Here is a 23,942-nt window from a genome sequence, read left to right as displayed (position 1 = left end):
TGAGTCACCTGCTAACGTCTCTCCCTTGCAGCTACTCCATTGAATCAGGAATCCAGAGCATTTCTATAGCAAAATCCTCCGGCTTAGGGCTGACAATCAGTGGTGGATCTAACAGGCCTGATGGCCCCATGATTTATGTTCAAGAGCTTTTGCCAGATGGTGACTGTCACAAGGTAAGTCAGTGTGGAGACCCTCAGTGACTTTGCAATGGGGACCTCTCCTAGAAGCTGTAGTTGTTCTGAAGCAGCTTTTCTAAGAATAGACGAATAACGCATTGCACGGACTAACGAGGATTTGTGTTGCAGGACAAGGCTTTGGGCAGAGGATTATTCCTTCCCAACGCTCTGACTTTCTCCTTCTTTGTTTAGGATGGTCGGCTCCGACCTGGTGACCAACTAATCGCTATCAATAAAGATTCTTTGGTGGGCAGCACACACGAAGAGGCCAGAAAAATAATTGCAAAAGCCAAATTCAGGTAGGTGTGTAACATATTTCCTGTCATCATCATCACGGTGCTGCTGAGTCTTAGGCAAAACCCTTTCATAGAATCATCTAGGTTGGAAGGACCTTTTAAGATCATCGAGTCCAACCTTCACGTCACACCCATGTCTGGCTTCAAGAAGCATAAGCATTATTTGTCTTAAATGATGCTTCAAGATGGTCCAAATAGGTGATCATATAAGGAAATCTTGAATTCGTGGATCATCCCAAAGTTTAATCCAGACCTTCCCAATGTTCTGGTCCTCAAGACTACCCCCTACCACTGCCCAGCAAAGTTCTGCGACAGAACTGAAGGTCAAACAAGCAACCCAGCTGGTGGAGATCCAGCTACACCGGTGCAGGCTACATGGGCTTAAGTGAGATTATGCCGGAGAAAGAACCACAGGCATGGAAGTTCTGCAAATTTAAGTTGTGCTTTTGTTTGTTTGTTTGTTTTGGTTAATAAAGTGTTCTGTATTTGTTGTTTGTTTAAGACATGAGGGAAACACAGAAGTGGCCTTTATTCCTGGAAGGGGACGGTTACATCCTGGACTGTCAGTGCATAACAACATCCCATCGCCACCTCCAAAGGCTGTGGGAAACGGTCTGAGTTCCTGCAGACTGAAGGTCCACGTGAGGTCCCCAGAGGTAGGTTCATATCTAAGACCACAGACATCAGTCCTGTGATCTTTCTTTGATCAGAAAACTCTTCTTCGGGGACTCCATGGTAGTCCTCCTGGACGGTGGAAAATCTGTAGTGCTGATGTATGTAGCCCTGTTTTCCAGCCAGGTATTTTAAATCTGAAATATTGTTTCCTCTGCCTTGGGTTTGAGACAGCCAAGGATCCGTGGAGGTAATGAGAGGAGTTTCATCTCCAGGGCCCGCGTTCAGACCTGTTTCAGAAGTCTCAGGTTTTAAAAAACAAAACAAAACAAAACACAAAACCCTTCTGCGGATAGCAACCTGCATCTCATTCAATACCAGTCATAGGGCTGGAAGGGATCTCAGGAGTCAGTTTGATCTAGTCTCCTACCCACGGGCAGGAGCAACTCTTTGTTCTTAAAGACCTCTGAGGAGGATGAATCCAGAGCGTTCCTAAGCAGCCCGTTTCTGTTCTTCACTAGCCTAATGATAAGCCAGGCTTTCTTCCTGTGAAGCCAACTCCATGTTGTGTTCGCCGAGACAAGCGCTCGAGCTGCGTGTGGTGAGACAGGATTTAACCACACCGCCCTCACGATAATTTAGGGCCGTGGCTGGATTCTGTGCATTTGCCGCTCCTCCCCGGGACCGGGGCAATGCCGGGTATCTTCTGCCCTCTTCCATGGAAACTTCCTTTAGAAAAGGCCGGCTGGAGATTCCCTTCATACCAGCATCATTCACAAAAAGTCTTTCTTTCCAGACCCTGTGGAGACATCGACTTGCAAGAATGCCACGTACACGTTGCCTTTGGGAGTACCAGGCTGGAGACACGCTTATGAAAGTCAGCCTTAGACCATATACATATAGCTGAGTAGCATAGTTAGATCCTTCACCATCCAGCAGAAGGTGCGCTTGTGTAACGTTGTGCACCTATATGAAATTACACTGCCAGCTGGAATGAAATTGCTCCTTTCCTCACTTTGCTGCTAAAAGATGGAACTTTTAATGAGGTCTAGACTTCCACGCAAGGGAAAACGTGCTCAGGCACCCGTGCTACCAGTCTGTACGTCCTCAGCACCAGTCCTGTGCCCCTCTCTGCATCTAAGCTCCCAGCTGTGGAAGCACTGTCTTGGTGGTGCTCAGCATATCTACCCTGTGACTAGTTTTCCCTCTTACTTGTGCTTTCAGCATGCTCACTGTGATAATTGTGCGTTTTGGGTCAGACTCAGGACCTCACTGGCAGGTTGGATGAAGAGCTTTAGCGAGAACCTCTATGAAGAAACCATACTAGGTCAAATTCATCTCTCACGGTGATGACAAACTCATTTTTCTGTGTGTGACTAGAATTTTTGAGATGGCTCAGGAACGTGCCTGTGCCAAGTGCTCCCAGAGAAAGCCCTGGGGTCTCTTTTGGCCCAGCTGCACAGGAGGTGTACGTGCTGCCTTTGCTCTTTACAGCCAGATGGGTTTCTCTCTCTTGTACTCCTCTATCTTCTGCTCTTTGTTTACACCAACAGATCCTGCTTAGCGATTATCTGTGCTGTTTTGTCTTATTTTTTCTAGAATAGACGTGAAAACCATTTTCCTGTGCCTTCTTTGTCACCGGACATTTGCCCACCAGAGCTTACCATCTCAGGTAAGAGACCTGCTCAATTGTTTTCTTTGTGTGGGTGACAAACACAGCCTTGGCTCCTCGGTGCCGAGGGTGACGAAATTAATCTTGATCAGTGTTTATATCGCTGTAGTGGAATCTAATGGTGCAATAATGAGACTCAGTCCGCTAGGAGAGAGAGAAGGTAGCAGCTTGGCTTACTCAACTGGCAGTAGCTATGTCCATGTTTGTCCATAGTAGCAAAATTCTTTACTAAGCCGTTCAGAGGACTAAGGTATTTGTAGGACACAACTTGTTCTGCTCTCAGCCTGTGTTTCACTTGCAGCGGTTGTCTTTGCCCACGCGCAAAGAACATGTCAGAGTTGCACCCAGCAGGTCCCAACTGCAGGCAACGTTCCCTTCTGATGGGGATGGGTGGCCCTTGGAGACACAGTGTAAAAAAAGTCAATTAATGATGGTTGTGATGTACACAGCAACCCTGGGCATTCTGCAGGCATCAAGGATGCCCTCAGTTGGTCACATTGAGAAACTGCTTATAGATATCATTAACTCACATTTCCCTCTACATCCAAGCTTCATTTTCGACTTACTTTTCCATGCTGTGTTTTCTCTCCATGTTCTGAGTCCCATACTGAGGTCTTAACTTTTAGGGGAGAGACCTGCTCTGTTCACTCCACGAGAGCGAACTCAAATCGCACAACGAGGGGTGAACTCAAATCGCCCTGCAGTTTCACAGGTCCCTTAGGAATTGCAGAAAACCTCAATAACCTCCACGATCCAGCATCTAGGGAGGTGACCTCCAGCAAGACACCCCATATCCCTATGATATGAAGGTTACTTCTGCCCAGAGGACAAACTGGGCTTTCCCTAGCGAGCCCCTAGCAAGTGTAGCCCATCATTCTCGCAGCCACAAGTCAGACGGCTCTTCCTTCCCCCCGCGCTGCCGAGGCAGCGTGCCGTGTTGTAATTTCCATCGGGAAGGCTAAGAGCGAGCGTCGCAGGGTAAATTGTGTTTAGTCTATACCTGAGATTAGTGGGAGAGACAGGGAGCAGACGGTGCTGGGCTTGGCGTGCGTCAGCGCTCTGCTCCCAGGGATGCCTGTCTCACCTTGGGCAAGCTCAGCAGGATTCAGCCTTCGCCTTCCATGCTCTGCACCGCAGAGACCCCGGGAAAGGGACCGCCCTCGGTCCGCCCTCCCTGCCCCGAGCATCCTGCAGCTTTGATTTTCAGGTAGGCTCTTTAGGTGACCACCAGCGACAGCCAGAGCTCCCGGTGATGGGGAGCAAAGTCCCAGGTCATGTAGGCAATCCAGCAAATAGCAATGACCTAATCGCTTCCTGACGTAGCCAGGGGATTTCATTACACGCAGGTTTGTTTTTTTTTTATTTTATGTGAAACGCTGAGGAGGCTTTGTGTCGGTGTTGTCATCCATGAAAACAGACAACTGGCTTTGAAAGAGCAGTGGCCAGGCTTGGAGCCTGGGCCAGTGAGTGCCTCTCCATGGGTGCCTGATGGATGCCCAGGATATGTCCGTGTGCGGAGCTGACAGCAAAGCCACGTGGAGCTAATCCTGATTAGCCACGCAGCGAAGGGTAATGGCTCTGCCCTTGAACTTGGAGAATAAAGTGTTGGTGGCCGATACAGCAGACCCATTTATTACCTCTTGCTGCTTCCCAGCTGCTGGCGTTAGCAGAGCGGATGAATGCCCGGATTAGGAGGATCACTGTCTTTGCCTCACACCTGGTCCCTACCCCGGCGGTGGAGGAGGATGCTCGAGAGGTTCAGGAGAAGCGGTGTTACTCGGCAAGACGGGCTGTTTATCAGATCCCAGGCAGGCGAAAGCAAGTGCTCCCTGGGCAAACTGGGTGCCACTGGCACGAGAGAGAATGTTGTCACCAACCTGGGCTGATGGGCTGAGAGTGGGCAGAGGCAGGCAGCGGGGCAGGCAGACAGGCAGCACCTTTCTGAAGTCTGGCAGGGGACCTTCTAAGCAGGTAACAACTTCTGCAGCCCTTTTCCCAGGGAATGTCACATTTCTTTACGGACAAGGGTTAATCATACAGGCAAAGGTGGGGTTCCCTCCGGGGACGGAGGAGCCCCAGCAGCAGCAGGGCTCACACTCCGTACCGTTTCAGCTGTGAAGGTGTTGTCTGTAAGGACGAGCCAGGTGCCAGCAGCTGGTTCTTCTGATCTCATGACAGCTTTTCGCCAGCAAAGCAGCTGCCGTTTCTGCCTCTTTCTCCCTCCGTGTGTGCCTCACAATGCATATGGTTCCTTCTACCCAAAAAAACCTGCCTGCCCAAAGGAGGGAAAAGGGTTCAAGGCTTTTTGCAGCCTTGGAGAGGGAAAAAATTCTCGCACCGGTGTTTTTCCACATCGGTTTTAATCGGTTGATTCCCTTTTCCCAGAGGCGTTGCGAAAGCCAAAGCTGCATTTTATAAAACGCTGGGTTTCAGTTTTGCTTAATTAAAGAAGACAAGACCCAGGCAGATATTATTTTTCACAGATCACCATAACTACAGGCCCCAAAACTCCACAAAAATTTGTGATTGGAAATTTCCGAAGTGCTGTTTTCGCAGTCCTAGGTCCTCGGATGAAACGTCCCATTTGAAATGGTGCAGAAGCCCAGTTTCAGTAAGGGTGTGCCCCAGTATCCAATCTTTTCAACGTTGGCTTAGTTCAGCCTTCCAGGACTAGATTTAGTAAATCCTGCTCTTTGCTTTTTGGCCTGCTGCGCACACACTGTATTTCACGCGACAAGAATTGTGAAGTTTGCTTTGCAGGCCCCTCCTTCCCCTACCCAAGTGCTCTTCCATTAACATTTACTTTTGGCTTTTCAGCACCTGCTTCGGCATCTAACCCCAAAGCAGCTTCAGGCACCAAACCAAAAGTAGCGCTGGATCCCCACATCCGACTCAAGGATGGGAAACTGGAACTGGTAAGTGGAATGGGTCCCTCTTGCCCAGAGGGAGGTCTCCTCTCGCTCCTCTCCCAGGGCGTACCACGCAAAGAGTCCACCAGTGTGATACCTCCTTGCTTTCGGCTGCCGCGTTATTTGCAAGCAAAATAAGCTTACGTGAATGGTCTCCCTGTATGGCTGCTCTGTGAAAGAACTGGTCGAGACCTTTCAGCTTCGATTTTTGCACCGGTGCCGCACTCGGGCGTTGCGAGGACCCGGCTGGGTACCAGCACGGGGGCCACTGTGTCGCTTGGTTTTTGGAGGGATTAATAAAATGCAAGTCTGAATAGATACAGTCTAAGAGAACCAGCCTGCCTGTTTGCACCGAATTAAGCTGTAGCACTCGATCAGTGCTCTAACCTACATGTACCCCATCCTCTGCCGAACAGCCTGCTCCAGCCTAAATTCCCCTTCCCCTCTCCAGGAGGGTGACGGGGAACAGAAGTAGCACAGGGGGTGTGGAGCGCAGAGCCAGCCGCAGTGCTCAGGACATTGCTGTCCTTATTAGCCTCGCACCATCACATGCTACGATTAATTAATCTGATTTTTGAGATAGAGGCATAAGAGTCAGCCACCAAACTGTATTTATTACCAGGAGTCTGGAATAAAAAATGGCTCTCAGCTCTTTAGTGGAGTTTGCTGGAGGTTGGGTCCAGCCTCTAAAATTAAAAAAGGAGAAAAGGGCGTAGTGAAACATCCCAATTGTGTCCAAAAGGGGCATTTAAACACACCTAGGCTCATCTCGGCTATTTCCCAATGCTCCGGGGAGCTCCCAAAGTCTCCCCCTGGCAGTTGCATCTCTCTTGGACATAACGTGTTAGATTCGGGGCTGTAGGAGCAGGCAGCTGCCCTCCAAACTTTCTGGTGCTGCTGTGGCGGCTGGGGTGACCTGGGGTAGCCCGTGCGGGTGAGGGAAAGCTGGAATATGAGATATCCCACCCAGCATCCAGCCAGAACCGCTGCTCCTTTCATCGCTTTATGGAAACTATATTCCACGGGCACCATCAAAGGGCAGGGAGTGGAGCTGCCCGTTTGCTCACCGAGACCCCGGTGAAGGGCAGGGTGCCCTTGGAGGGGCCATGCATGGTTTTGGGGTGCGTGTCTCCCCCCCGGGTACTGCTGGATTTAGGGGGGGGGGGGGGGGGGAGCGTGGGAAGGCAGCCTCTTCTGCAGGGCTGGGGGACTCCAAGAAGAACCCGATGCAACGACCATCTGCTGCCACCCGATGGCAGATCCAGCGCTCGCCCTTTCGCCGCTCTCGCCTCCCCGGAGGGCTGAGCGCAAGCAGGAACTTTTCTCCTAAACCTGCATAATTCTCCTAAAGCGGGATTTAGGATTGCTTTTTCGCAGCGACCTCTGCTCGTCATGGGTATAAAAGCAGCTCCTTTTTGGTGGGAGGAGTGGGGACGTTTGGTTTCTCCTTTTAAAAGCCAGCATTATGAGTGGGCAGCTGCAGCGGTGCCAGGGACCCGACATGCACACCAACCGGCACAACCTGAGATGGTTTTGGGGTGGCCCACACCAGGTGCCAACAGCAGCATCCCAAAAACCGGGAGCCGGCAGCACCACCTTGCACAGGGGTGGTGGACAGAGGAGCAGGAGGTGGGACTCACACGGGCCATGCAGGCAGGACGTGAGAGCGGACGGGTCCCACAGGCTTTGCCGGTGATGGAGATGTGAGCAAGGACTCATCTCCAGCCCTTTCCCAGAGGACCACGCAGGAGGTGCTGTCCATGCAGAAGCCACGGGTGCAGCCTGGGACAGGCGAGTCTTTAACTCAGGCTCTTTCCCAGAGTCTGCTGAGCTTGACTTTGTCTTTTAAAAGCTTTTATTTGCTGCCGCCAGGAGCGAAGCGGGGTTCGCACGGGTTTATCTGCTTCTGCGTGGTGCCCTGGGGTTGAATTGATAAATATCAGTAGAAGACAGGGCACTGCGCGTAATGAGAGAGCAAAAGGTGCAATGAAGAATCAAAATGTTTGAATGTCTCCTGTTGCCACGGGAAATACTCTGTGAATAGCTTTTATCTTCTCGGTTCCAAACACAGTTCCTGGGCAGCAAGGGAAAGAGGAGAGGCTGAGCTCTCGCCGTAGTTCCACCGGCTTTTGGTAAAGCTCCTGACAGTTTGTCATAGCTGCAAAGCTGTTTGCAGTCTGTATAAAATGTTCTTAGAGGGATGTGAACGTGTCCCTGTCTTCAGGAACAGGCGTTTCTGTACGCGTGTAGGAAAGGAGAGACTAGAAATCCTGCCCAAGCCTGTTCCTTTGGGAGATGCCGCCTGGAGAGCCACTTCCAGGAGAAACCCAGCACCAACTGTCTGCCCAGAACCTACATCAAAGAGTTGCTTTTTCCAGTATTTTTCTTTTTAAAGGCTCATTGTTTCTGCTCAAGGTTCTGCAGTATCTTGGTCTGGATGTGACCGAGGAGAAGAAGAGGCAGTTACGGCAAAGCTTGACCACAGACTCGCAGGGGACGGTGGCCTATGGAGGTGAGCGGGCAGTTCTGCACCTGACGGGCTTTTTCATTCTTGTGTAGCTTTGCTGGAGGCTGAGAAAGGCGAGGGGCATCTGCTGAAAGGTGGCCAGTAAGACACCTGCCCTGGGTATTGATATAGCCTCAAAACAGCTAAGAAAAGTCACAAATACAAAAGACGTTTGGTTAGAAGCATAAGTAAAATGAAAATACAAGAAAGTCGGTGCGGGGGCTCGCTTTTCTTAACCCCCAGCTTGCCAAGCAAGAGCTGGCCAGAGGACATGCGGAAAATAAAAGCCTGCTCTGCTTTCTGTGACCTGCCAGAGTCTACCTGGCCTGCAGGGTCTGCTCTCCAGAGGTGTTTTTTTTTCGTGAAAATTCAAAGCCATCAGCAACATCCCCACCAGACAGGACAGGCTTGCAAAGCGCAACGCCTCTCGGAGGGACGGTTTTGTGCAGAGCGAACGATGGGATACGGAACTGTGTGCCTCTCCTAAGAGCGACTGGCTTCATAGTTTGTGGCAACAGAAATAAGGATGATCAGGGGTATTGGGCAAACGTGCTGGCAGCAAAGGTGCTGCTCTTGTGGTAAAGACTCCGGTTCCTGCTGCAGCCCCGGGCTGAGGACCGGAGGGCTTGGGACCCTGGTGCCACCTCCCCTGTGCTGCGCCAGCTCCCGTCTGTCCCACACAGCCCATTTCCTCCATATCCAAAAGCAAAACAAACCCAGCTTTTCCAGATCTGTTAATTTAACACCTTTTCCAAGCGCTGAAGTCTTTGAGTTGTTCTGTGTTTAAATCAGCAACATGAGCAATGCCAGCAGGCAGGTGGGTGCCTTTTGGTCAGAGAGATGGGGGTTTTGGCTTAAAATTTTAAAACTCAGAGAACTGCAATTGTGAAAACACCACTGAGAAAATTTGTGGGGATTTTTGGTTTTTAGAAATTTTGTGTTTTTTGTTTTTTTTTTTCAATTGGATAAGAAACAAAAGTCTGGTAAAGATTGTCAACAACTTATTTAAGCTTGATGGGATTGCTGAAGAACCCGGGACTTGTTAGACAAGATTGTTTGCCATTTCTAAACCCGCTCAGTGGATGACCCCAAAATCGGTGGCGTTTTCTCCTACCACGTGGCGCTTTCCTCTTTTAGGCCGGTAAAAAACTAATTCTTTCTCGCAGATCTTCTCCAAGCACTCAGGGATTTGATGCAGGAGGAGCTGGACGAGGCTGGTCTGGATTCCAGCTCCATGCTCTTCACACAGCACGAAGTGGCCAGTTTGCTGGATACGTCGGCTTTTCACTCTCCGGTCAGTCGGTCCAAGGCTCTTTTACATTGAATCCATCGGTCTTCTATATGAAATCCATGAAATTCTGAGATGGGAAAAGCTAAATTACTCTTTTCTGGTGGTTCTAGAGTTATAAAGAGAAGGCGGAACTATGCTTTAATCGTTTGATTATAGGAAAATCTAGAAAAGACTTCACACTTCTCAATTTTAATAAGGAAATAGCAATATTTATGGGGTGATAAGAAGCAGCCTGACAGTGATGCAGAAGGAAAATTAGCCAAAATTAATCAATTCCAACTAACTTTGCCTGCTCAGTGAAAAGAAAATCCACTGTAGCACAGCTATTCCAGCTACGTCAGGGATCAGTGAATGAAATCCCGTGGGGTGAAAAAAAAACAACCCTGCGGCTGATTTATTTAACGTGCCTTTTGATCTGTTGCATAAAAATGCGGATTCCTTTTCAAAGTGATTTTGATTTATCGTTATTCTGGGTATGGAAAGCATCCAGCCCGCCGTATCGCCCTGCGCTTTTGGTAAAGCACGAGCAGCGTGTGATGCTGTGTGTCCCTCTGCCTTTGCAGACCTTCGACTCTCTCAGCTGTAACAGCAACGAGGAGCTGGAGCAGCTGCAGCTGGAAATGATGGATCTACGGCAAGAAGTCCGAAGGCTAAAGGTGAAGCCTCTCCTCGGAGCAGGTTTTTTTTTTTGGGCTGGTGCTGTCTGCTGTAGCTCACTGTAGCCCTACGCGAGGGTAATGGTGTAGCCTGTCCCTCCTAAGAAGTCAGCAGTTTGCATTCTGTGCCTTCCTCGTTACAGAGGAGACTCTCACCCTCTGCTCTTCTTAATTGCCCCTTTCTTGCTCTCAACCTCGAATGAAAACTTATTCGTACCGAAAGCGGGCAGTCCCTTTTTAGTGGTGACTAAATAAATTTAAAAATAAAAACAAAAAAAAAAAAAAAGAAAAGCATCTCACAAATAATTCAAGTCTATAAATAACAGAAGCACGGCCTGTCCTGCCACGCTGACCGCGCTGCAGGTTCCCGGCATGGCTGTTAGCACCATGGCAGTGTCCGGGTGGATTTCTGCAGGCATTGCAGGTTGCGGCCCAAAAAGCATTGTGTGGTGGGGGAGAGCGCACACGACTGCTGCTGTAAAATATTATTCCGGTGGGAAGGCGCCACAAAACCAGGGTACCTTCTAGAGAATGTCCTATCGCTTCTTGCTTCTAATCCGGTGAAAATATTTTCTCTAGTCACTCCTGAAAGAGGTGGAGAACAGCAAGAAGTCAATGGAAGATGAGCTTCAGAGACTGAACCAGGTTAGCGAAGAGATTGCTGAGGGCCTCGGGGCGGTTTTGGGGGTTGGTGGCTGAAGGGGGATGCGGTGCATTGAGCAGAATTTCTCGCTGCTTCCAGAAAGCCCTGGGCTTCCTCTCCGAGAACCGGACGCTGCACAGCAAGCTGCAGATGGCAGAGGTCGTGCAGAGACAGGCTCACAGCGCGGAACAGGACTACGAAGAAGTGATCCACTTGCTGGAAGCTGAAATTGCAGAACTGAAGATGCAGTTGGCGGGGAAGAAAGCAAAACACGTCTCTGAAATAGAGGTAACGCAACCCCCTCAGCCTGGGAAAAAAAAAAAAAACACAACCCTCCTGAACCTTCTGCTGTTGGTTCTCCCCCACTTCTATTTGTAAAGGAGAAAATAAACGTGGCACAGACATCGTTTGTTGTGCATGACCCAGAAGGCCAGCATGATCTCTGGGCCCATGTTATAATCTGTATAATTTCCACCATCCATTCCAAAGGGTCAGTGGTTTTCTGCTTGTAGCCAATGTCATAAATTGACGTTTCCAAAAACCAAGGCTGGAGTGTCTTCGTCACCTTTCTCTTTTTCCTCCGGCCCCATCTCAGGAGGACATCCTGGAACTGAAAAGACAGTTGTCCCTGGTGGACGGCCAGCTCCGAAAATCAGAAGTCTCACGGAAGCGCCTGGAGATCTGCAATAGGAAACTGCTCCTGTTTGTGCAGGTGAAGTGCTGAACCGCCCCTGGTGCCGGTGGCATCGCTGTGGGTGATTTTGCAAATCCAAATAACTTCCTGCTCCATAAGCAAGAGATTTTTTAATTTTTTAATTCTATCTCATCCTAAAAAGGCACCGCCTGTCGGTTAGGAGAAACTAGGGAATGAACTCATATATACTTCTATACCTACGAGCTATGTAAACCCCGTGGTGCAGGCTTTGCCTGGTGGCTCTGCTGTCCCCGGCTCACCGGTTCCCCCCTGGCTGAGGCTGCTCCAGGAATTCTGCTGTCGAAATCATGCGTTTTAACCTTCCCTTTGTTTAACTGGCGGTTGCTTTTCTGCACATCAAAAAAAAAATAAAAATGCGAACTCGAAGAGCAGTTTTGCTCTTCCAGTGCTTGGTTTTCCTCTGCAGATTTCCTGCAAACCTGCACACATAATTGCTTTAGCCTTTTAATTGACTTTTCTTCTGCTTCACTACCTGTATGGGGAATACAAGCTTGTGTAATTAGTAAACTGGTCAGCATGGGATCACTAGTACTCAGTATATCTGCTACAGCTACCATTAGCCCATCCCAAGAGCTCTTGAAATCAATAGGAGAGAGCGAAGCGAAAGGAAGCGTCAATGCCGTGTCCTCTGCTTCAGAACAGGAAGAATTAAAATGCCTCTAGACCTGCAGCACTACATGCTGGTGCCTGTGCAGTTCGGGGATGGAGTTTGGAAATGGATTTCAGTTGGCCCCAGGGTCAAACATCACAGGATTTTGACCACTGGAGCAAAATATCTTCCTTTTTTTTTTTTTTTTTTTTTTTTTTAATACATCCCTCAGTAGTGCTTGAGAATTCACTAACCGTGAGTGGTAATGAGAATTTAAGCGTGCAGGTACAACCCAGAAACCAGGGATCGCTAGTAGAGATGATCAAGGCTTGCCCAAATGTAGCCCGCAAAATTCTTCTCCGGAAGAGTATTTTTATGTTGCATTTCATATATTTTAACGTTGGTATTAAAAGGCATAATTTAGATGTGTCTGTATATTTGCATAGGCTGTGAATGTTGCTGGAGTTGCAAAAGGCCTTGAGATATTCGCTTCAAGGGCAATGAATAAGCAGAAGCTGATTACTGTCATATTAAATCTGATCACCAGGAAAACCCCATAGGGTTTGTTCTCGGGAATTATTCATTCCTACAAGTTTAAACTCTTTTTTTTTTTTTTTTTTTGGTGCATGGCAGAACGTCCACAAGGTCCTGAGCACACCCAGTCATTTACCAGATGTGAAAAGGTAGGAGACGGCTTCTGGGAATCTTGACTAGGAACATGAAATGTCCTTTCCTGACCTTTCTCAGGGGAAGGCAATTCACACATAACTTACCCAGAGCTTCTAAACATACTGGTGTTTTGGAAGCGAAACCATTGGGGAAAGATGATGTGGAGGCTGCTGGTGGATTGGTACATGGGCAGGAGGTGGTTGGCCTCCGTCCAGGCTTTTTTGGGGAGTGAGTGGGTGAAACACTCCTCTGGTTTAAGTTGTTAGCAGAGAACCTAAGCAGGTTGTTTCAAAGAAGTAGAGTTTTGACCCGCCGGCTTTTCCCAACATCTGTCATTTTTTTGGCTTTAGGACCATGTCCTTTTGTATTAGCAGTTACAGAAACTGGTAATGTGTAAGCGAAGAGCCAGAATGACTCTCGATTGCATGAATGGTTGGAGACACGGAGTTCAGGCTTCTGGACTCCCCTTCAACCTGAACCTGTCTCCTGTCACTTGGGGGAAAAAAAAAAAGTGTATCACAGCTTTATGTGTGTTTTCAATTGATGAAATCGTTGAAAGGTCACTGTCCCATTGATAATGATCAGCCCCTTTAAAAAAGCCAGTTTTTAAGAATGCTTGAAAATAATTTTTAAGTTTCCAAGATGGTTACTTTTCATATAATGGAAGGGAAATATTTTTAAGAAATTCTAAGAAATGCATTGATATCTGTCTGAAACACAATGATGCAAGTATGTCTAAAAGAGAGTCTCCTGGGCTGCTGAGCAATCGAGATGCAAATTCCCCTGAAGACCCAGAATTTACATAAAATATACTTCATGAGAGGCTGGCCAGGATTTTCAATGACCATTCTATGATAGAAGTATTGATGGCGCTTTCCATATTTATAAGAGTCAACAGTGAAACAGAAGAGGATAAAACAGACGCAGTCTCAGATACATCTCTTCCATCTTCAGATCTTGTTGACCTTTTGCTATTGGAAGCTAAAGAACTGTTAGCGCCAATCTTCTCCAACAAGGACGGTAAGCACTGAATTAACTGGAGGAACCTGAATCCAAACAAGTCTCGAGGATGTCTGTTATTTACGGTTTCCACTGCCTTACGTATTTTTTTTGCCATACCAGTTAAGCTTCCCATACATGTACCTGATTCTTTCATGCTAACCTAGATGTAATTGCCCTCCGTGTATGCATGTGACTCATCTTTGAATCTGAAATGCAGACTTGCAGTGTAAGGAATCAAAGGGTGTGATTCGCTCCCAGGGCCAGAGGAAAGGCATTTATCCAGGGGGGTCAAAAAGACAACCCAACAGGCAGGAGGATGGTTTCACAGAATCGTAGAAATGCTGGTTTAAAGGGACTGCTGGAGATTGGGAATTGTATCTTCTGCTCCAGGTAGGGCCATCACAAGAGATGAGATCTGCAGTGGGTTTAGCCAGCTGTGGTTTCAGGCTTTGAGCATGGAGATTGATCCACAGCCTCCCTCATGTTCCTCGGCTACATAATGCTCTGTGAAAAAGTTTTATTTTTTTTTTCCCCAGCATCTAGTCTGAACTCCCCCAGGTGCAATCTGTGGCCGCTGCCCCCAGTTATGTTGTCTGCCACTGCCAAGAACAGTTTGGCTCCAACATCTTTGTAGTTGCCCTTCAAGTAGGAGTGGGTGCTGCGAGTTTGCCTCCTCTTTGCCAGGCTAAACAAGCCCGGCTCCCTCAGCCCTACCCAGCCTCTCCTTGCAGGTTAGGAGCCCTGGGGCTCCCTTTGCTGGACCCCATCCAATTTCTCGATAGCTTTGAACCAGGGATCCAACCCTTTGTTACGCCATACTGGTAGGGCTACGGCAACGCTGAGCAGAGGCAAATAGTAATCTCCTTGTTTCCTTGGCATCCAAAGCAGCCTAGACTTCCTTCCACTCGCACATCTGTGGATGGGAGAAAAGTCAGAGAAGAGGCATCTAGCTCCATGGCAGTCTGGATGAACTTTCCCAGTCTGGGACTCTGAGCTTAGTCCACGAGCCATAAACATTTGTTGGCAGCAGTTATTTGACCCCGCTTGTCTCTTTCCATGCGAAAGGAGAGTTTCTGACCTCCTCGGTGTCACGATTAGGTGAGCCTACAGCCCCAAATGGGTGCCCAGCCTTTACCTTTTGATACTGTTCACCAACTGGCCACAGTCCAGCACCGTCTTTTTCTCGAGGCCCAAGACACAAGGGAAATAATTGTAGCCTTTAAGGAGCACCCGATATACGAGCGTGTCAGCATTTTCAGAGTTCCTGCACCATTTAAATGTGCATTATCATAATGTAGCAGTGCTACTTGCGTTGGGCATGTTTTCTAACCCTTCACTTATACTTGGCTGTGTGCTTACATTTGCAGCTTTGCCATGTGACAGGGACCAGTGCCTGCCTGCTGAAGGAATCCCAAATTACAAGGAGTAGGTGTCAAAACCGCCGCGGTCTGTAATTTTGACAATACGCACAGAAAAAATTCCTGTTTGTTTCATTGGGGTTTTTTAATCAAGATTTTTGCTTGACAACTTTTAACCAGATAATCTAGTAGAGGCCTCCAGATGGCCACGTCAGAGAAATATGTCCCTTCCTAGACAGCAAGAGACTTCCCGCCCTGCACAGTGAAGCACGGTGTGAATTCCTGGATGTCTCTTTTGTTTTCTAAAATATTCTTTTTCCTTCAGGCCAGACGGGAATTTACAGTTCTACAGCTTGCCTAGCTGGCATTTTTATAGACAACTGTGAATTCTGAGTAAGAGAAAAAGCATCGCTGAATGCGTTACTCTTTTATGTTCTAGTATCAAGACGCTGTGAAGTCCCAGCCCAGGAGAGCAGGACAACATGGCTTTGTTTGGACTTTCAGTATCTTAAGAATTTCCCTAAAACATCTTAAATGGCTTATATTTATCAGAGCTGTGTCCTAAAGATATCTGCTGAAATGGCACTTTGGGACCTAAATGTATATTACCACTGTCTTAGCTGATCACCTTAACTCAAGCTGAGGATCTGCCAGCAGTTTTTTAGTTGGGTACAACATAGACACAGGCAAACCATGACTTCAAGGTTATGAAAAGCATTCTCAGACAAAACAGATAGCCAGTACAGTCCACCGGCCATGCAAGATCCGTGGCCTCCTTTTTTCTTTCCTAAATAACCCGCGTTGTCTTCATGTTACCCCCTGTGTCCTTCTCCCAAGCTACATAAAACATCTCTCTCATTTTCAGCCATCTTCATCAGAAGACCACGTGGCCCCCTCCTCCAAGCCAGAGTAAGAGTGATCAACTGCAGCCACCGAGTCCAACCAACGAACTGCCTAAGAAGCCTACATAAATCTCCCACGGCTTGCTCGTGCTCCCAATCTGAAGTGCGACTGTCCGTAACGCAGCTGCTGCTGTGCTGGGAGATGGGAAGGACACGCCACGGGTGCTCCAGCTTCCAGGCAAACCAGACTGAGAAACGAGCTTTCTAACACGAGACGAATTCTTCCTAACTGCCCAAGACTTTCTCAGCGACCTCCCCTGCGCGTCTACCTCTGAGTTATCGTACATGGCTATTTGCTCACGGTTTTGCAGCTTTATAGGAAAAATATTCTCAAGAGGCTACAAGGGCCTGGATTTCACTGGCAGCCTTTTAGAGCTTGCATTCTGGGTAGTAAGAGGAGCATGAACTTACCCAAGGGACTCAGGGGTCTCCAACAGATTCCTTTTGGCATTCCATATGAAAAACCAAAGTATATTTAGTGACTGTAATCAAAGCAGCTTAATCTGTAGCATCCTAGCACTCTTGGGATAGGTACTTCTCTCTTTATTCTGTTTTTGGTATAGCTTATCCCAGCTGCAACGCTTGAAACAGAAGGCACCATCTCAGCTAGTTGGAGAAAGAGTGCAGAGATACCCAGGCGATGATGGATATTGCCGAACACCAAGCACTCTCTGGAACGCAAGAGAGGACAGAGTGAACTTATTTCAATAAAGGCCCACCGTGCCACTTGGAAATTAGATACGCATGATGCAAGATTGTACGCGGTTAGCAACGAATGGGGTAGAGATCCAAGAGGAACACAAAGTGTGGAAAATAAAACGGAAACACTGCTCACGAGGCGTTTGCTTTCTGGGTGACGATGGCGGTTGCCACGCTCAGTGTCTCTCAGACAAATACCCTGCCTGGCTCCATTATTTCCTCCCTCTTATTTTGGCAGCTGCTAGCAGGATGCACTGAGAAGCTGCAGGAAAACGGGGTGCGTTCCAGCTTTTAAACAGAATTGTTACAATGACTTCAAATCTCCTTTAGGGGGGGTTCAAAGCATGTGGATCCTTTATAGCCTAAAATAAAGGCTTAGGAAAAGTCATGACCCTCACCAGTATGTACTACACTCGAAGGTATCACTGCACTGCTAAAACAGTAACTGTGTGGTGGAACTTAAATAACCAGTCTGAAATTTTGGTTAAACTTACTTTCATAGCTTAGGGTAAATTAACTCTTCTGAATGCATGCATCGGCATAAAAATTAAAGGGCTTCCTTTAAAAGGAAACACAATTCTTTGGACCACTCACAAGGAACACCCTTAGGAAGAAGATACTTTCAAAAAATATTAATATCGGGATACTCTACGGTTAATAGCTTGTTCCCCAGTGCTCTCTGTTTCAAGGGAATGATAGTAAACACTGCTGTTACTTGTGGGTTTAGCATTATGGCTTCGTCCTCATCTCGTGGGTTATATAGACAGCGCAAAGCTGCAAGAACACAGGTAAGAGGTGCACACAGCTAAATCCAGTCTCACCAGTTTGGTCTACCCTGTCTCTGGAAAAACATCTCCAGTTCCCCTAAGGTTAGTGTGGCAGATACCAATCTGCTCCAAGCAGTGTGTCTTCAAAAGCGTTTGGCTGGAGGTTGCAGCCTGGGGAGATGGCTCCAGCCACTGCTCACCACGCTTGCCAGGGAACAGTACCAACAAGGTTTTGGGAAGTAGCAGGTCTTCATCTGTACTGTGTCATTACACACCACCCAATGGCACCTGAGAAACCTTGTAGAAAAGGGAGGATTATAAGGAAAACAGAACTATTTAGGCCAAACTTTAAACTTGTGGAAGGCAATGGGAATTTTGCTACCAGCACCGAGAATCGTGGCATTTTCTCCAAATACAATCATAGAATCATAGAATGGTTTGGGTTGGAAGGGACATTGAAGATCATCTAGTCCACCCCCCTGCCCTGGGCAGGGACACCTCCCACCAGCCCAGGTTGCTCCAAGCCCTGTCCAACCTGTCCATGAACACCTCCAGGGATGGGGCAGCCACAGCTTCTCAGGGCAACCTGCGCCAGGGGCTCACCACCCTCGGAGGGAAAAATTTCTTCCTGATATCTAATCTAAATCTCCCTTCTTCCAGCTTGAAGCCATTCCCCCTTGTCTTCTCCCTACATGCCCTAGTAAAATGTCCCTCCCCAGCTCTCCTGGAGCCCCTTTAGGTATTGGAAGGCTGCTGTAAGGTCTCCCCGGAGCCTTCTCTTCTCCAGGCTGAACACCCCCATTTCTCTCAGCCTCTCCTTATTTGAGAGGTGCTCCAGCCCTCGGAGCACCTCCATGGCCTCCTTTGGACCCACTCCAACAGGTCCATGTCTTTCCTCTGTTGAGGGCTCCAGAGCTGGACGCAGTATTCCAGGTGGGGTCTCACAAGAGTGGAATAGAGGGGCAGAATCCCCTCCCTTGCCCCACTGGCCACACTTCTTCTGATACAGCCCAGGATACAGTTGGCTTTCTGTGCTGCGATCGCACATTGCCGGCTCACGTTGAGCTTCTCGTCAATCAGCACCCCCAGGTCCTTCTCCTCAGGGCTGCTCTCCAGCCATTCCCCACCCAGCCTGGATTTGTGCTTGGGATTGCCCTGAACCAGATGTAGGACCTTGCACTTGGCCTTGTTGAATTTCATGAGGTTGGCACGGGCCCACCTCTCCAGCCTGTCCAGGTCCCTCTGGATGGCAAATAGGAGTATTGAGCTCCACCTCCCTGACCATGGAAAGGGCACAGCCCAGTCCTGCCCCAGCAGGGATCGGTTATGTGGTCTGAAAGAGAATATACTTGATGTTGCTTCTGTAGTCAAGTGATTTGTATTTTAATGTCCCAAGAAAGATGATTTTGTGTAAATCACAGAGGGTGAGGGCTTGGATGAGAGAAGCCTGAGAAAGCACAAACATCGTGCGGTTGATGCTAACACATGGCAAAGGGTGGGAATGGCGAGATGCTGACTGGGGCTGCTGTATTTTGCATATCCCGAGCTGTCTGCTAGCAAAAGAGCTGTGAAGACATTAACCTTTTAAAAAGCTCAGCCAGTTCTGTGCTCTCAGCTTCCTGGCAACCTCTTTAGAAAAAAAATCCTCAGGCTCTTCTTGGCCACTGGAGATCCTTGCATTGAGCGAGGATCAAGCCTTGTCTGCTTTGAAAGCCGTCATATTTAATTTAACTGGTTTCCATTATTTTCTTTGAGTTTATTGTGTTCCTTTTGCCTTTGTTTCAAGCACAGAAAACTTTCCAGTCTCTATTAATAGCATTGTTACTAAGTACTACCTTTTCGGAGCCATGCTGAAAGCTAAGATACGATGAGATTTGTGCTCCTGGAGGTGATGTTGGTTTCAGTGACCCAGAATAACAGACCTGTGTCCGCCTTTACTCCCGGGCAAGGGGAATTCAGTAGAACTCAGCAAGTCACGGGTTGATGTCTCCTCACAGAGCCACCGAGAGGCAAAAAGGGAAACGCATAGAAGGAACAAACAGCACAGAAAGAGAAGTCACAGAATACATCATTTCAAAAGGATGCATTTTATTTCTGCAGGGCCTGTCTAGCACTCTTGCAAAAAGCAGAATTCTGTCTTAATTTGCAATATTATAGCTTGCGTGTATGGTTGTAGAGCTGTGCTGCTGTCACAATGTGCTGTATCAGAAATACGGAGGAGGAATATTTCCGACAAAACTAAGTCCTGCCTGGTATCAGACCTTTCTGAGTGGATCAGTTGGAAAACGGCAAGTATTTTACGAGCCACTGGGGAAAATGCAAACAGTTCCCGCAAATGGACATAACAGACTTACACATTTATACACCACGTGCATATAAACACTTTTAAAGAGCATCAGAGTGGTCAGCTGCTGGCCTGGAAGCTTTGGGGGTTAAATATCACTGATGCAATAGTATTATGGTGTATTTTTCTTTAGCACAGCAGAAATTCAGTTCTTAACTGTAGGTGGGAGACCTCTTTCCCTAAGAAAAAAAAAACAAAACTATTTTAAAAGCTGCAGGAAAAGGGCAGGTTGGGCAGGTAGCCACCTGGGCATTATCTCAAAAGGTGAATGTAGCAGAGAGCCATTAGCACACTGTTTATCTGTGGTCTGACGGGGAGAGTAACTGAATCTCCTGTAAATGTGCTGGACTGGAGCTCATTAGATCTCCAGTTTCGTCTCTGCCAGCGATCTCTGCCATCTCACTGTGTGACCTTGAGCAGCATGTTTCGTCTCAGTTTTGCACCAGAAAAAAAAAAATGGGACTGGGCATATCAGCTTATCTGAGCAGCACAGGGAAGGCAAAGCTCTAGGGACACACCAGATATGGGGTGCAAGCTTCTGGCACAAAAGGATCTGGCTAATTCAGGTTGCCCAGAGGCGTTTTAGAGGCCCCATCCCCAGAGGTGTTCAAGGCCAGGTTGGACAGGGCTTTGAGCAACCTGGACTGGTGGGAGGCATCCCTGCCCATGGCAGGGGGGTTGGAACTGGATAATCTTCAAGGTCCCTTCCAACCTAAACCATTCTATGATTCTATGATTCTATGAATGGTGTGGTATGATGTACCACCAATCTGCGTTTTCCATGACAAAAGCCTGAATATTTTAAACTTTGCTGGCTCTCAAAACAAACAGACCCAATTTTTTCTTAGCTTTTGTGAAACAGAGCTAGGTGAAGTGCTATAAGTTTTCTCTACAGCCACATAGAGGTAGCAGAGGTGAAAGCCAGCCCTGAACGCTGCTGTGGAGCAGACTGGCTTGTCTGTTCCCAGCGCTGGAGGCTGCAGAGCCTCCTCTTTCTCCCAGCTCTGCTCTGTGATGCGGGCTGGACTGAAGCCCAGTTCTAGAGAGTGGAAATACCCTTCTACGCCGCTTTAAATATGGCTCTAAAAAGCAGGTGAACTTTGCTGCTGAATGTTTAAAGAGACTCTTTAATGTTTAAATGATGCTGATTTTCTAAGGGTTGTTGAACACGTATGAGAGAGGGCTGGAGAGCACCTTGGTGTGACGCCGCCGAAAGGGCTCGGCTGGCTGTGTAGTGCTACCTTTCTGCTACACCATGACCTTTCTCCTGCACGGGGCTGCATCTACCTGTTATAGTTTGAGGAACCCACAACAATTTATTGTCGTTTAGACAGTTATTCTCTCATCCAATGACCCCTCCCCACCTGGGAAGGGGAATTGGAAAAAAAAAGGGAACCCAAGGGTTGAAATATAAGTAGATTTAATAGAATGAGACTAGATAATTAACATTAATAATACTAAAGAACCAATATTGATCCCAAGACCAATACAAAATACACAAGGATTACACTCAGCCAATTCTATCCGTACAAGCTGTGCACTCCCAGCAGGGAACAGTAAATGTGGGACAACACGAGCACTGCGGCTTTGGGAGGAAGGGAAGGGCTCAGGGCTACAGCACTGGGGCAAGGAGTTCTCAGGATGGCAACCATCAAGGGAGGGAGCAAACTTGGCAGCAAACTTTCTAATTTATGTTGAATGTGATGTCCGTGGTATGAAATAACCCCGTTGCCCAGCTTGGGTCAAGTGCCTGGGTCTCGCTCCTCCTCATCCCCACACCTGGCGAGCTTGAAAACACTGAGACCTTGAAACCCACACACCATCAATTGCTGTAAAGTAAATGTTTTCACAAATTCAGACACTGGAGTCTTCTAAAAGTGCAGTTTTCCCTAGCATCAGAACAGACTTTGCTGCAAAGTAAAACTACTGCAAGAGAAATTAGTCCTGTGTTGTTCCAACCAGGATGCTGCCCCAGTGCCTCCAAGACAGGGCACAGAATTTTCTGGCATCAGTGCCTACAGCACTGCCACAAACCTCCTTTGCAGCTTCTTCAGAGGTCAGCTGCTTTCATAATAAGGGAAACAGCAATAACAATACCATGGGCAATCCCTACAAGTTGTTTTTTCTGCATGTGATGCACCAGTTCACTTGAATTTCTGTTGAGTTTTTCAAATTTACACCCACAGATGAGGCACGAAAGTGGAGAGAGGAAGAGAGAGTTTCCAGTGAAAAGCCCTTGGTAACAGGGGAAGTGGAGGCTGAATGGTATCTCCAGACCAGACGTCCTTCCTGGCTGATGTTCTCCTTTCTAGCTGCAGAGACTGGTGGGAGCTCCTGGGGTGAGAACTTCTTTCTGAGCAGCTCCCACGAGAAATACTGAGGGCGAAATGCCAGCCCTTCAGGCGAGCGCTCAGGCCTTGTAGGTGGAAGGACAGCAAGAGACTTCATGGCCCTTGGAGACGCCAGGGGAGACTTGGCTCTGTGTCAAGGGAAAAGGTAGCCTACCAACAACTGGGAAACACCACAGTGACCTTTTGGCAGCAGGAGAAAATATACGTTGGAAAACATATATTCAGGGCTGCCCAGCAGAGGAAAGGATGGGACTCTGCTCCAGCTCTGCGGGCTGCAGACTTGAGTGCTTTGACATTTGATGGCTCTGTGGGTTGGTTGTTTACAGAGCAGTGTCAGGCTGGTCTCGTTGGTCTGAGATAGCTGAACGTTTCAGGAAATATTACTGATCAGAAATAGGACCGCAGCTTCCTGAAATGCCTGGTCAGATAAGGGGACGCTCTACAGCTAGAAGTGATAAGGAGGCAGGAAAAGAAAAAGCAGTAAACGTGAGTGCGATGTTTTTCAATAACATCATGCAAAGTGGCAGCTGGTCCCGAGGGAGACCTTGAAAGGAGGCTCTGAAGGCACGAAACATTCCCAGGCTGGTCTCCCACATCCCTCTCCTCCACCACCTCTTGGTGCCACAAGCTCCTCCTGTCCCAGGACCACGCACCGGCTCAGCAGCTGTCTCTGCCACCCCAAAGTGGCTGCAGCGAGAACGTCTTTGCCTCCAGTAGAGCCATGTCCTCAAGGACCCTACCAGAGGGTGACAACTGTCTGCTACAGCCTCATGGTTTGAGGAACAGGGGCCACTCTCGCCACGTGCTCCAAAGCACCAGGCAAGTGCAATCTCCCCAGGGTTTGTGAAACAAAATACACAGTTTCAAAGACAACAGGAGAACAAAAGATGAGAGGTGAGGATGTGGCCCAGCGTCCTCCTCAACACCTCTTAGGTTGATGATTGCCTCTCACCTCATCGGGAGAATTCAATTACAGAAATGTTTGCTCCAAGTGTGAGCTTGTGTAAAAAGTCACACAATACATCAATCCTCCACCCAATGCAATGATAAGAGTTTAAGGACTGAGGTGAGTAGGCGGCTCAATTCACTGATCCGCCCCGTGACGAGTGGTGTCAGGTCTTGTCTGGGAGCTGTGGCTCTGCCTTCTTTTCCTGATTGAAACAGAACCTTGTCCTGGTGAAACAGAACCAATTTTCTACTTGGTAATTCTCCTTTGCAGCTGAGCCTAACGGAATTCTCTGAAATTAACTAACTAAACTAACTGAACTTTCTGAAATTAACAGTGTATTTTTTCCGTTTCCAGAGCGATAAAACCTGATTGTTTCTAATTGATGCCAAGGAACGGTGTGCAGAGCAGCTCCTGCTTATACCTGTTGCTCCACCACCCGAGGGCAGCTCGCTCTGTTATTTGCCCCGTTGGAGGGTCGGAAGCGGAAAAGCGTAGAGGGGTCCCACCTGCGGGGAGGAGCGGACAGGACAGGTGACCCCAAACTGACCAACAGAGTATTCCATCCCATCTGCCCCATGCTCAGTATTAAGATGAGGGATCAAAGGGTCAGGCTCTATCTTCCATAGCCGGTGTCAGAGGAGGACTCTGTCTGCTAATCTGATCCTGACCTGTGTGTTCCTGTATCCAGATCCATGATCCAATTCCCATCGCTGAGTCCAGTTTGGGACTTTCGCCATGACTGCCGGTGACGTGACCGTCATCCTGGGAGCTTGATACAGCTTTGTATATTTCCTTTATATTATTTTATTAACATTTTCATTAGTTTGGTTTCTTTT

General features: G+C 48.1%; 1 protein-coding gene across 1 annotated transcript in view; it reads left to right on the top strand.

Annotated features, from left to right (window-relative positions):
- LOC309677591 (syntaxin-binding protein 4-like) overlaps nt 1–16,065 on the top strand; it is a gene marked incomplete at both ends in the record, with an annotated part of 45,951 nt that extends 29,886 nt beyond the window's left edge. Inside the window, 15 exons of the mRNA XM_082490424.1 lie at nt 32–173; nt 369–475; nt 975–1,128; nt 2,684–2,756; nt 5,574–5,671; nt 8,081–8,177; nt 9,338–9,465; nt 10,026–10,118; nt 10,698–10,763; nt 10,861–11,049; nt 11,357–11,473; nt 12,699–12,748; nt 13,624–13,754; nt 15,104–15,161; nt 15,960–16,065. Of these exons, the coding sequence (XP_082346550.1) occupies nt 32–173; nt 369–475; nt 975–1,128; nt 2,684–2,756; nt 5,574–5,671; nt 8,081–8,177; nt 9,338–9,465; nt 10,026–10,118; nt 10,698–10,763; nt 10,861–11,049; nt 11,357–11,473; nt 12,699–12,748; nt 13,624–13,754; nt 15,104–15,161; nt 15,960–16,065 (1,609 nt within the window). The remainder of the gene's footprint in view (nt 1–31; nt 174–368; nt 476–974; nt 1,129–2,683; nt 2,757–5,573; nt 5,672–8,080; nt 8,178–9,337; nt 9,466–10,025; nt 10,119–10,697; nt 10,764–10,860; nt 11,050–11,356; nt 11,474–12,698; nt 12,749–13,623; nt 13,755–15,103; nt 15,162–15,959) is intronic.
- Nucleotides 16,066–23,942: the final 7,877 nt, after the last annotated feature.

This window comes from Vanellus vanellus, assembly GCF_965231255.1.
Source record: "Vanellus vanellus genome assembly, chromosome: 14".
Taxonomy (NCBI): Eukaryota; Metazoa; Chordata; class Aves; order Charadriiformes; family Charadriidae; genus Vanellus; species Vanellus vanellus.
The sequence above is the reverse complement of the archived record's forward strand: the minus strand, read 5'-3'. Positions and strand labels throughout refer to the sequence as shown.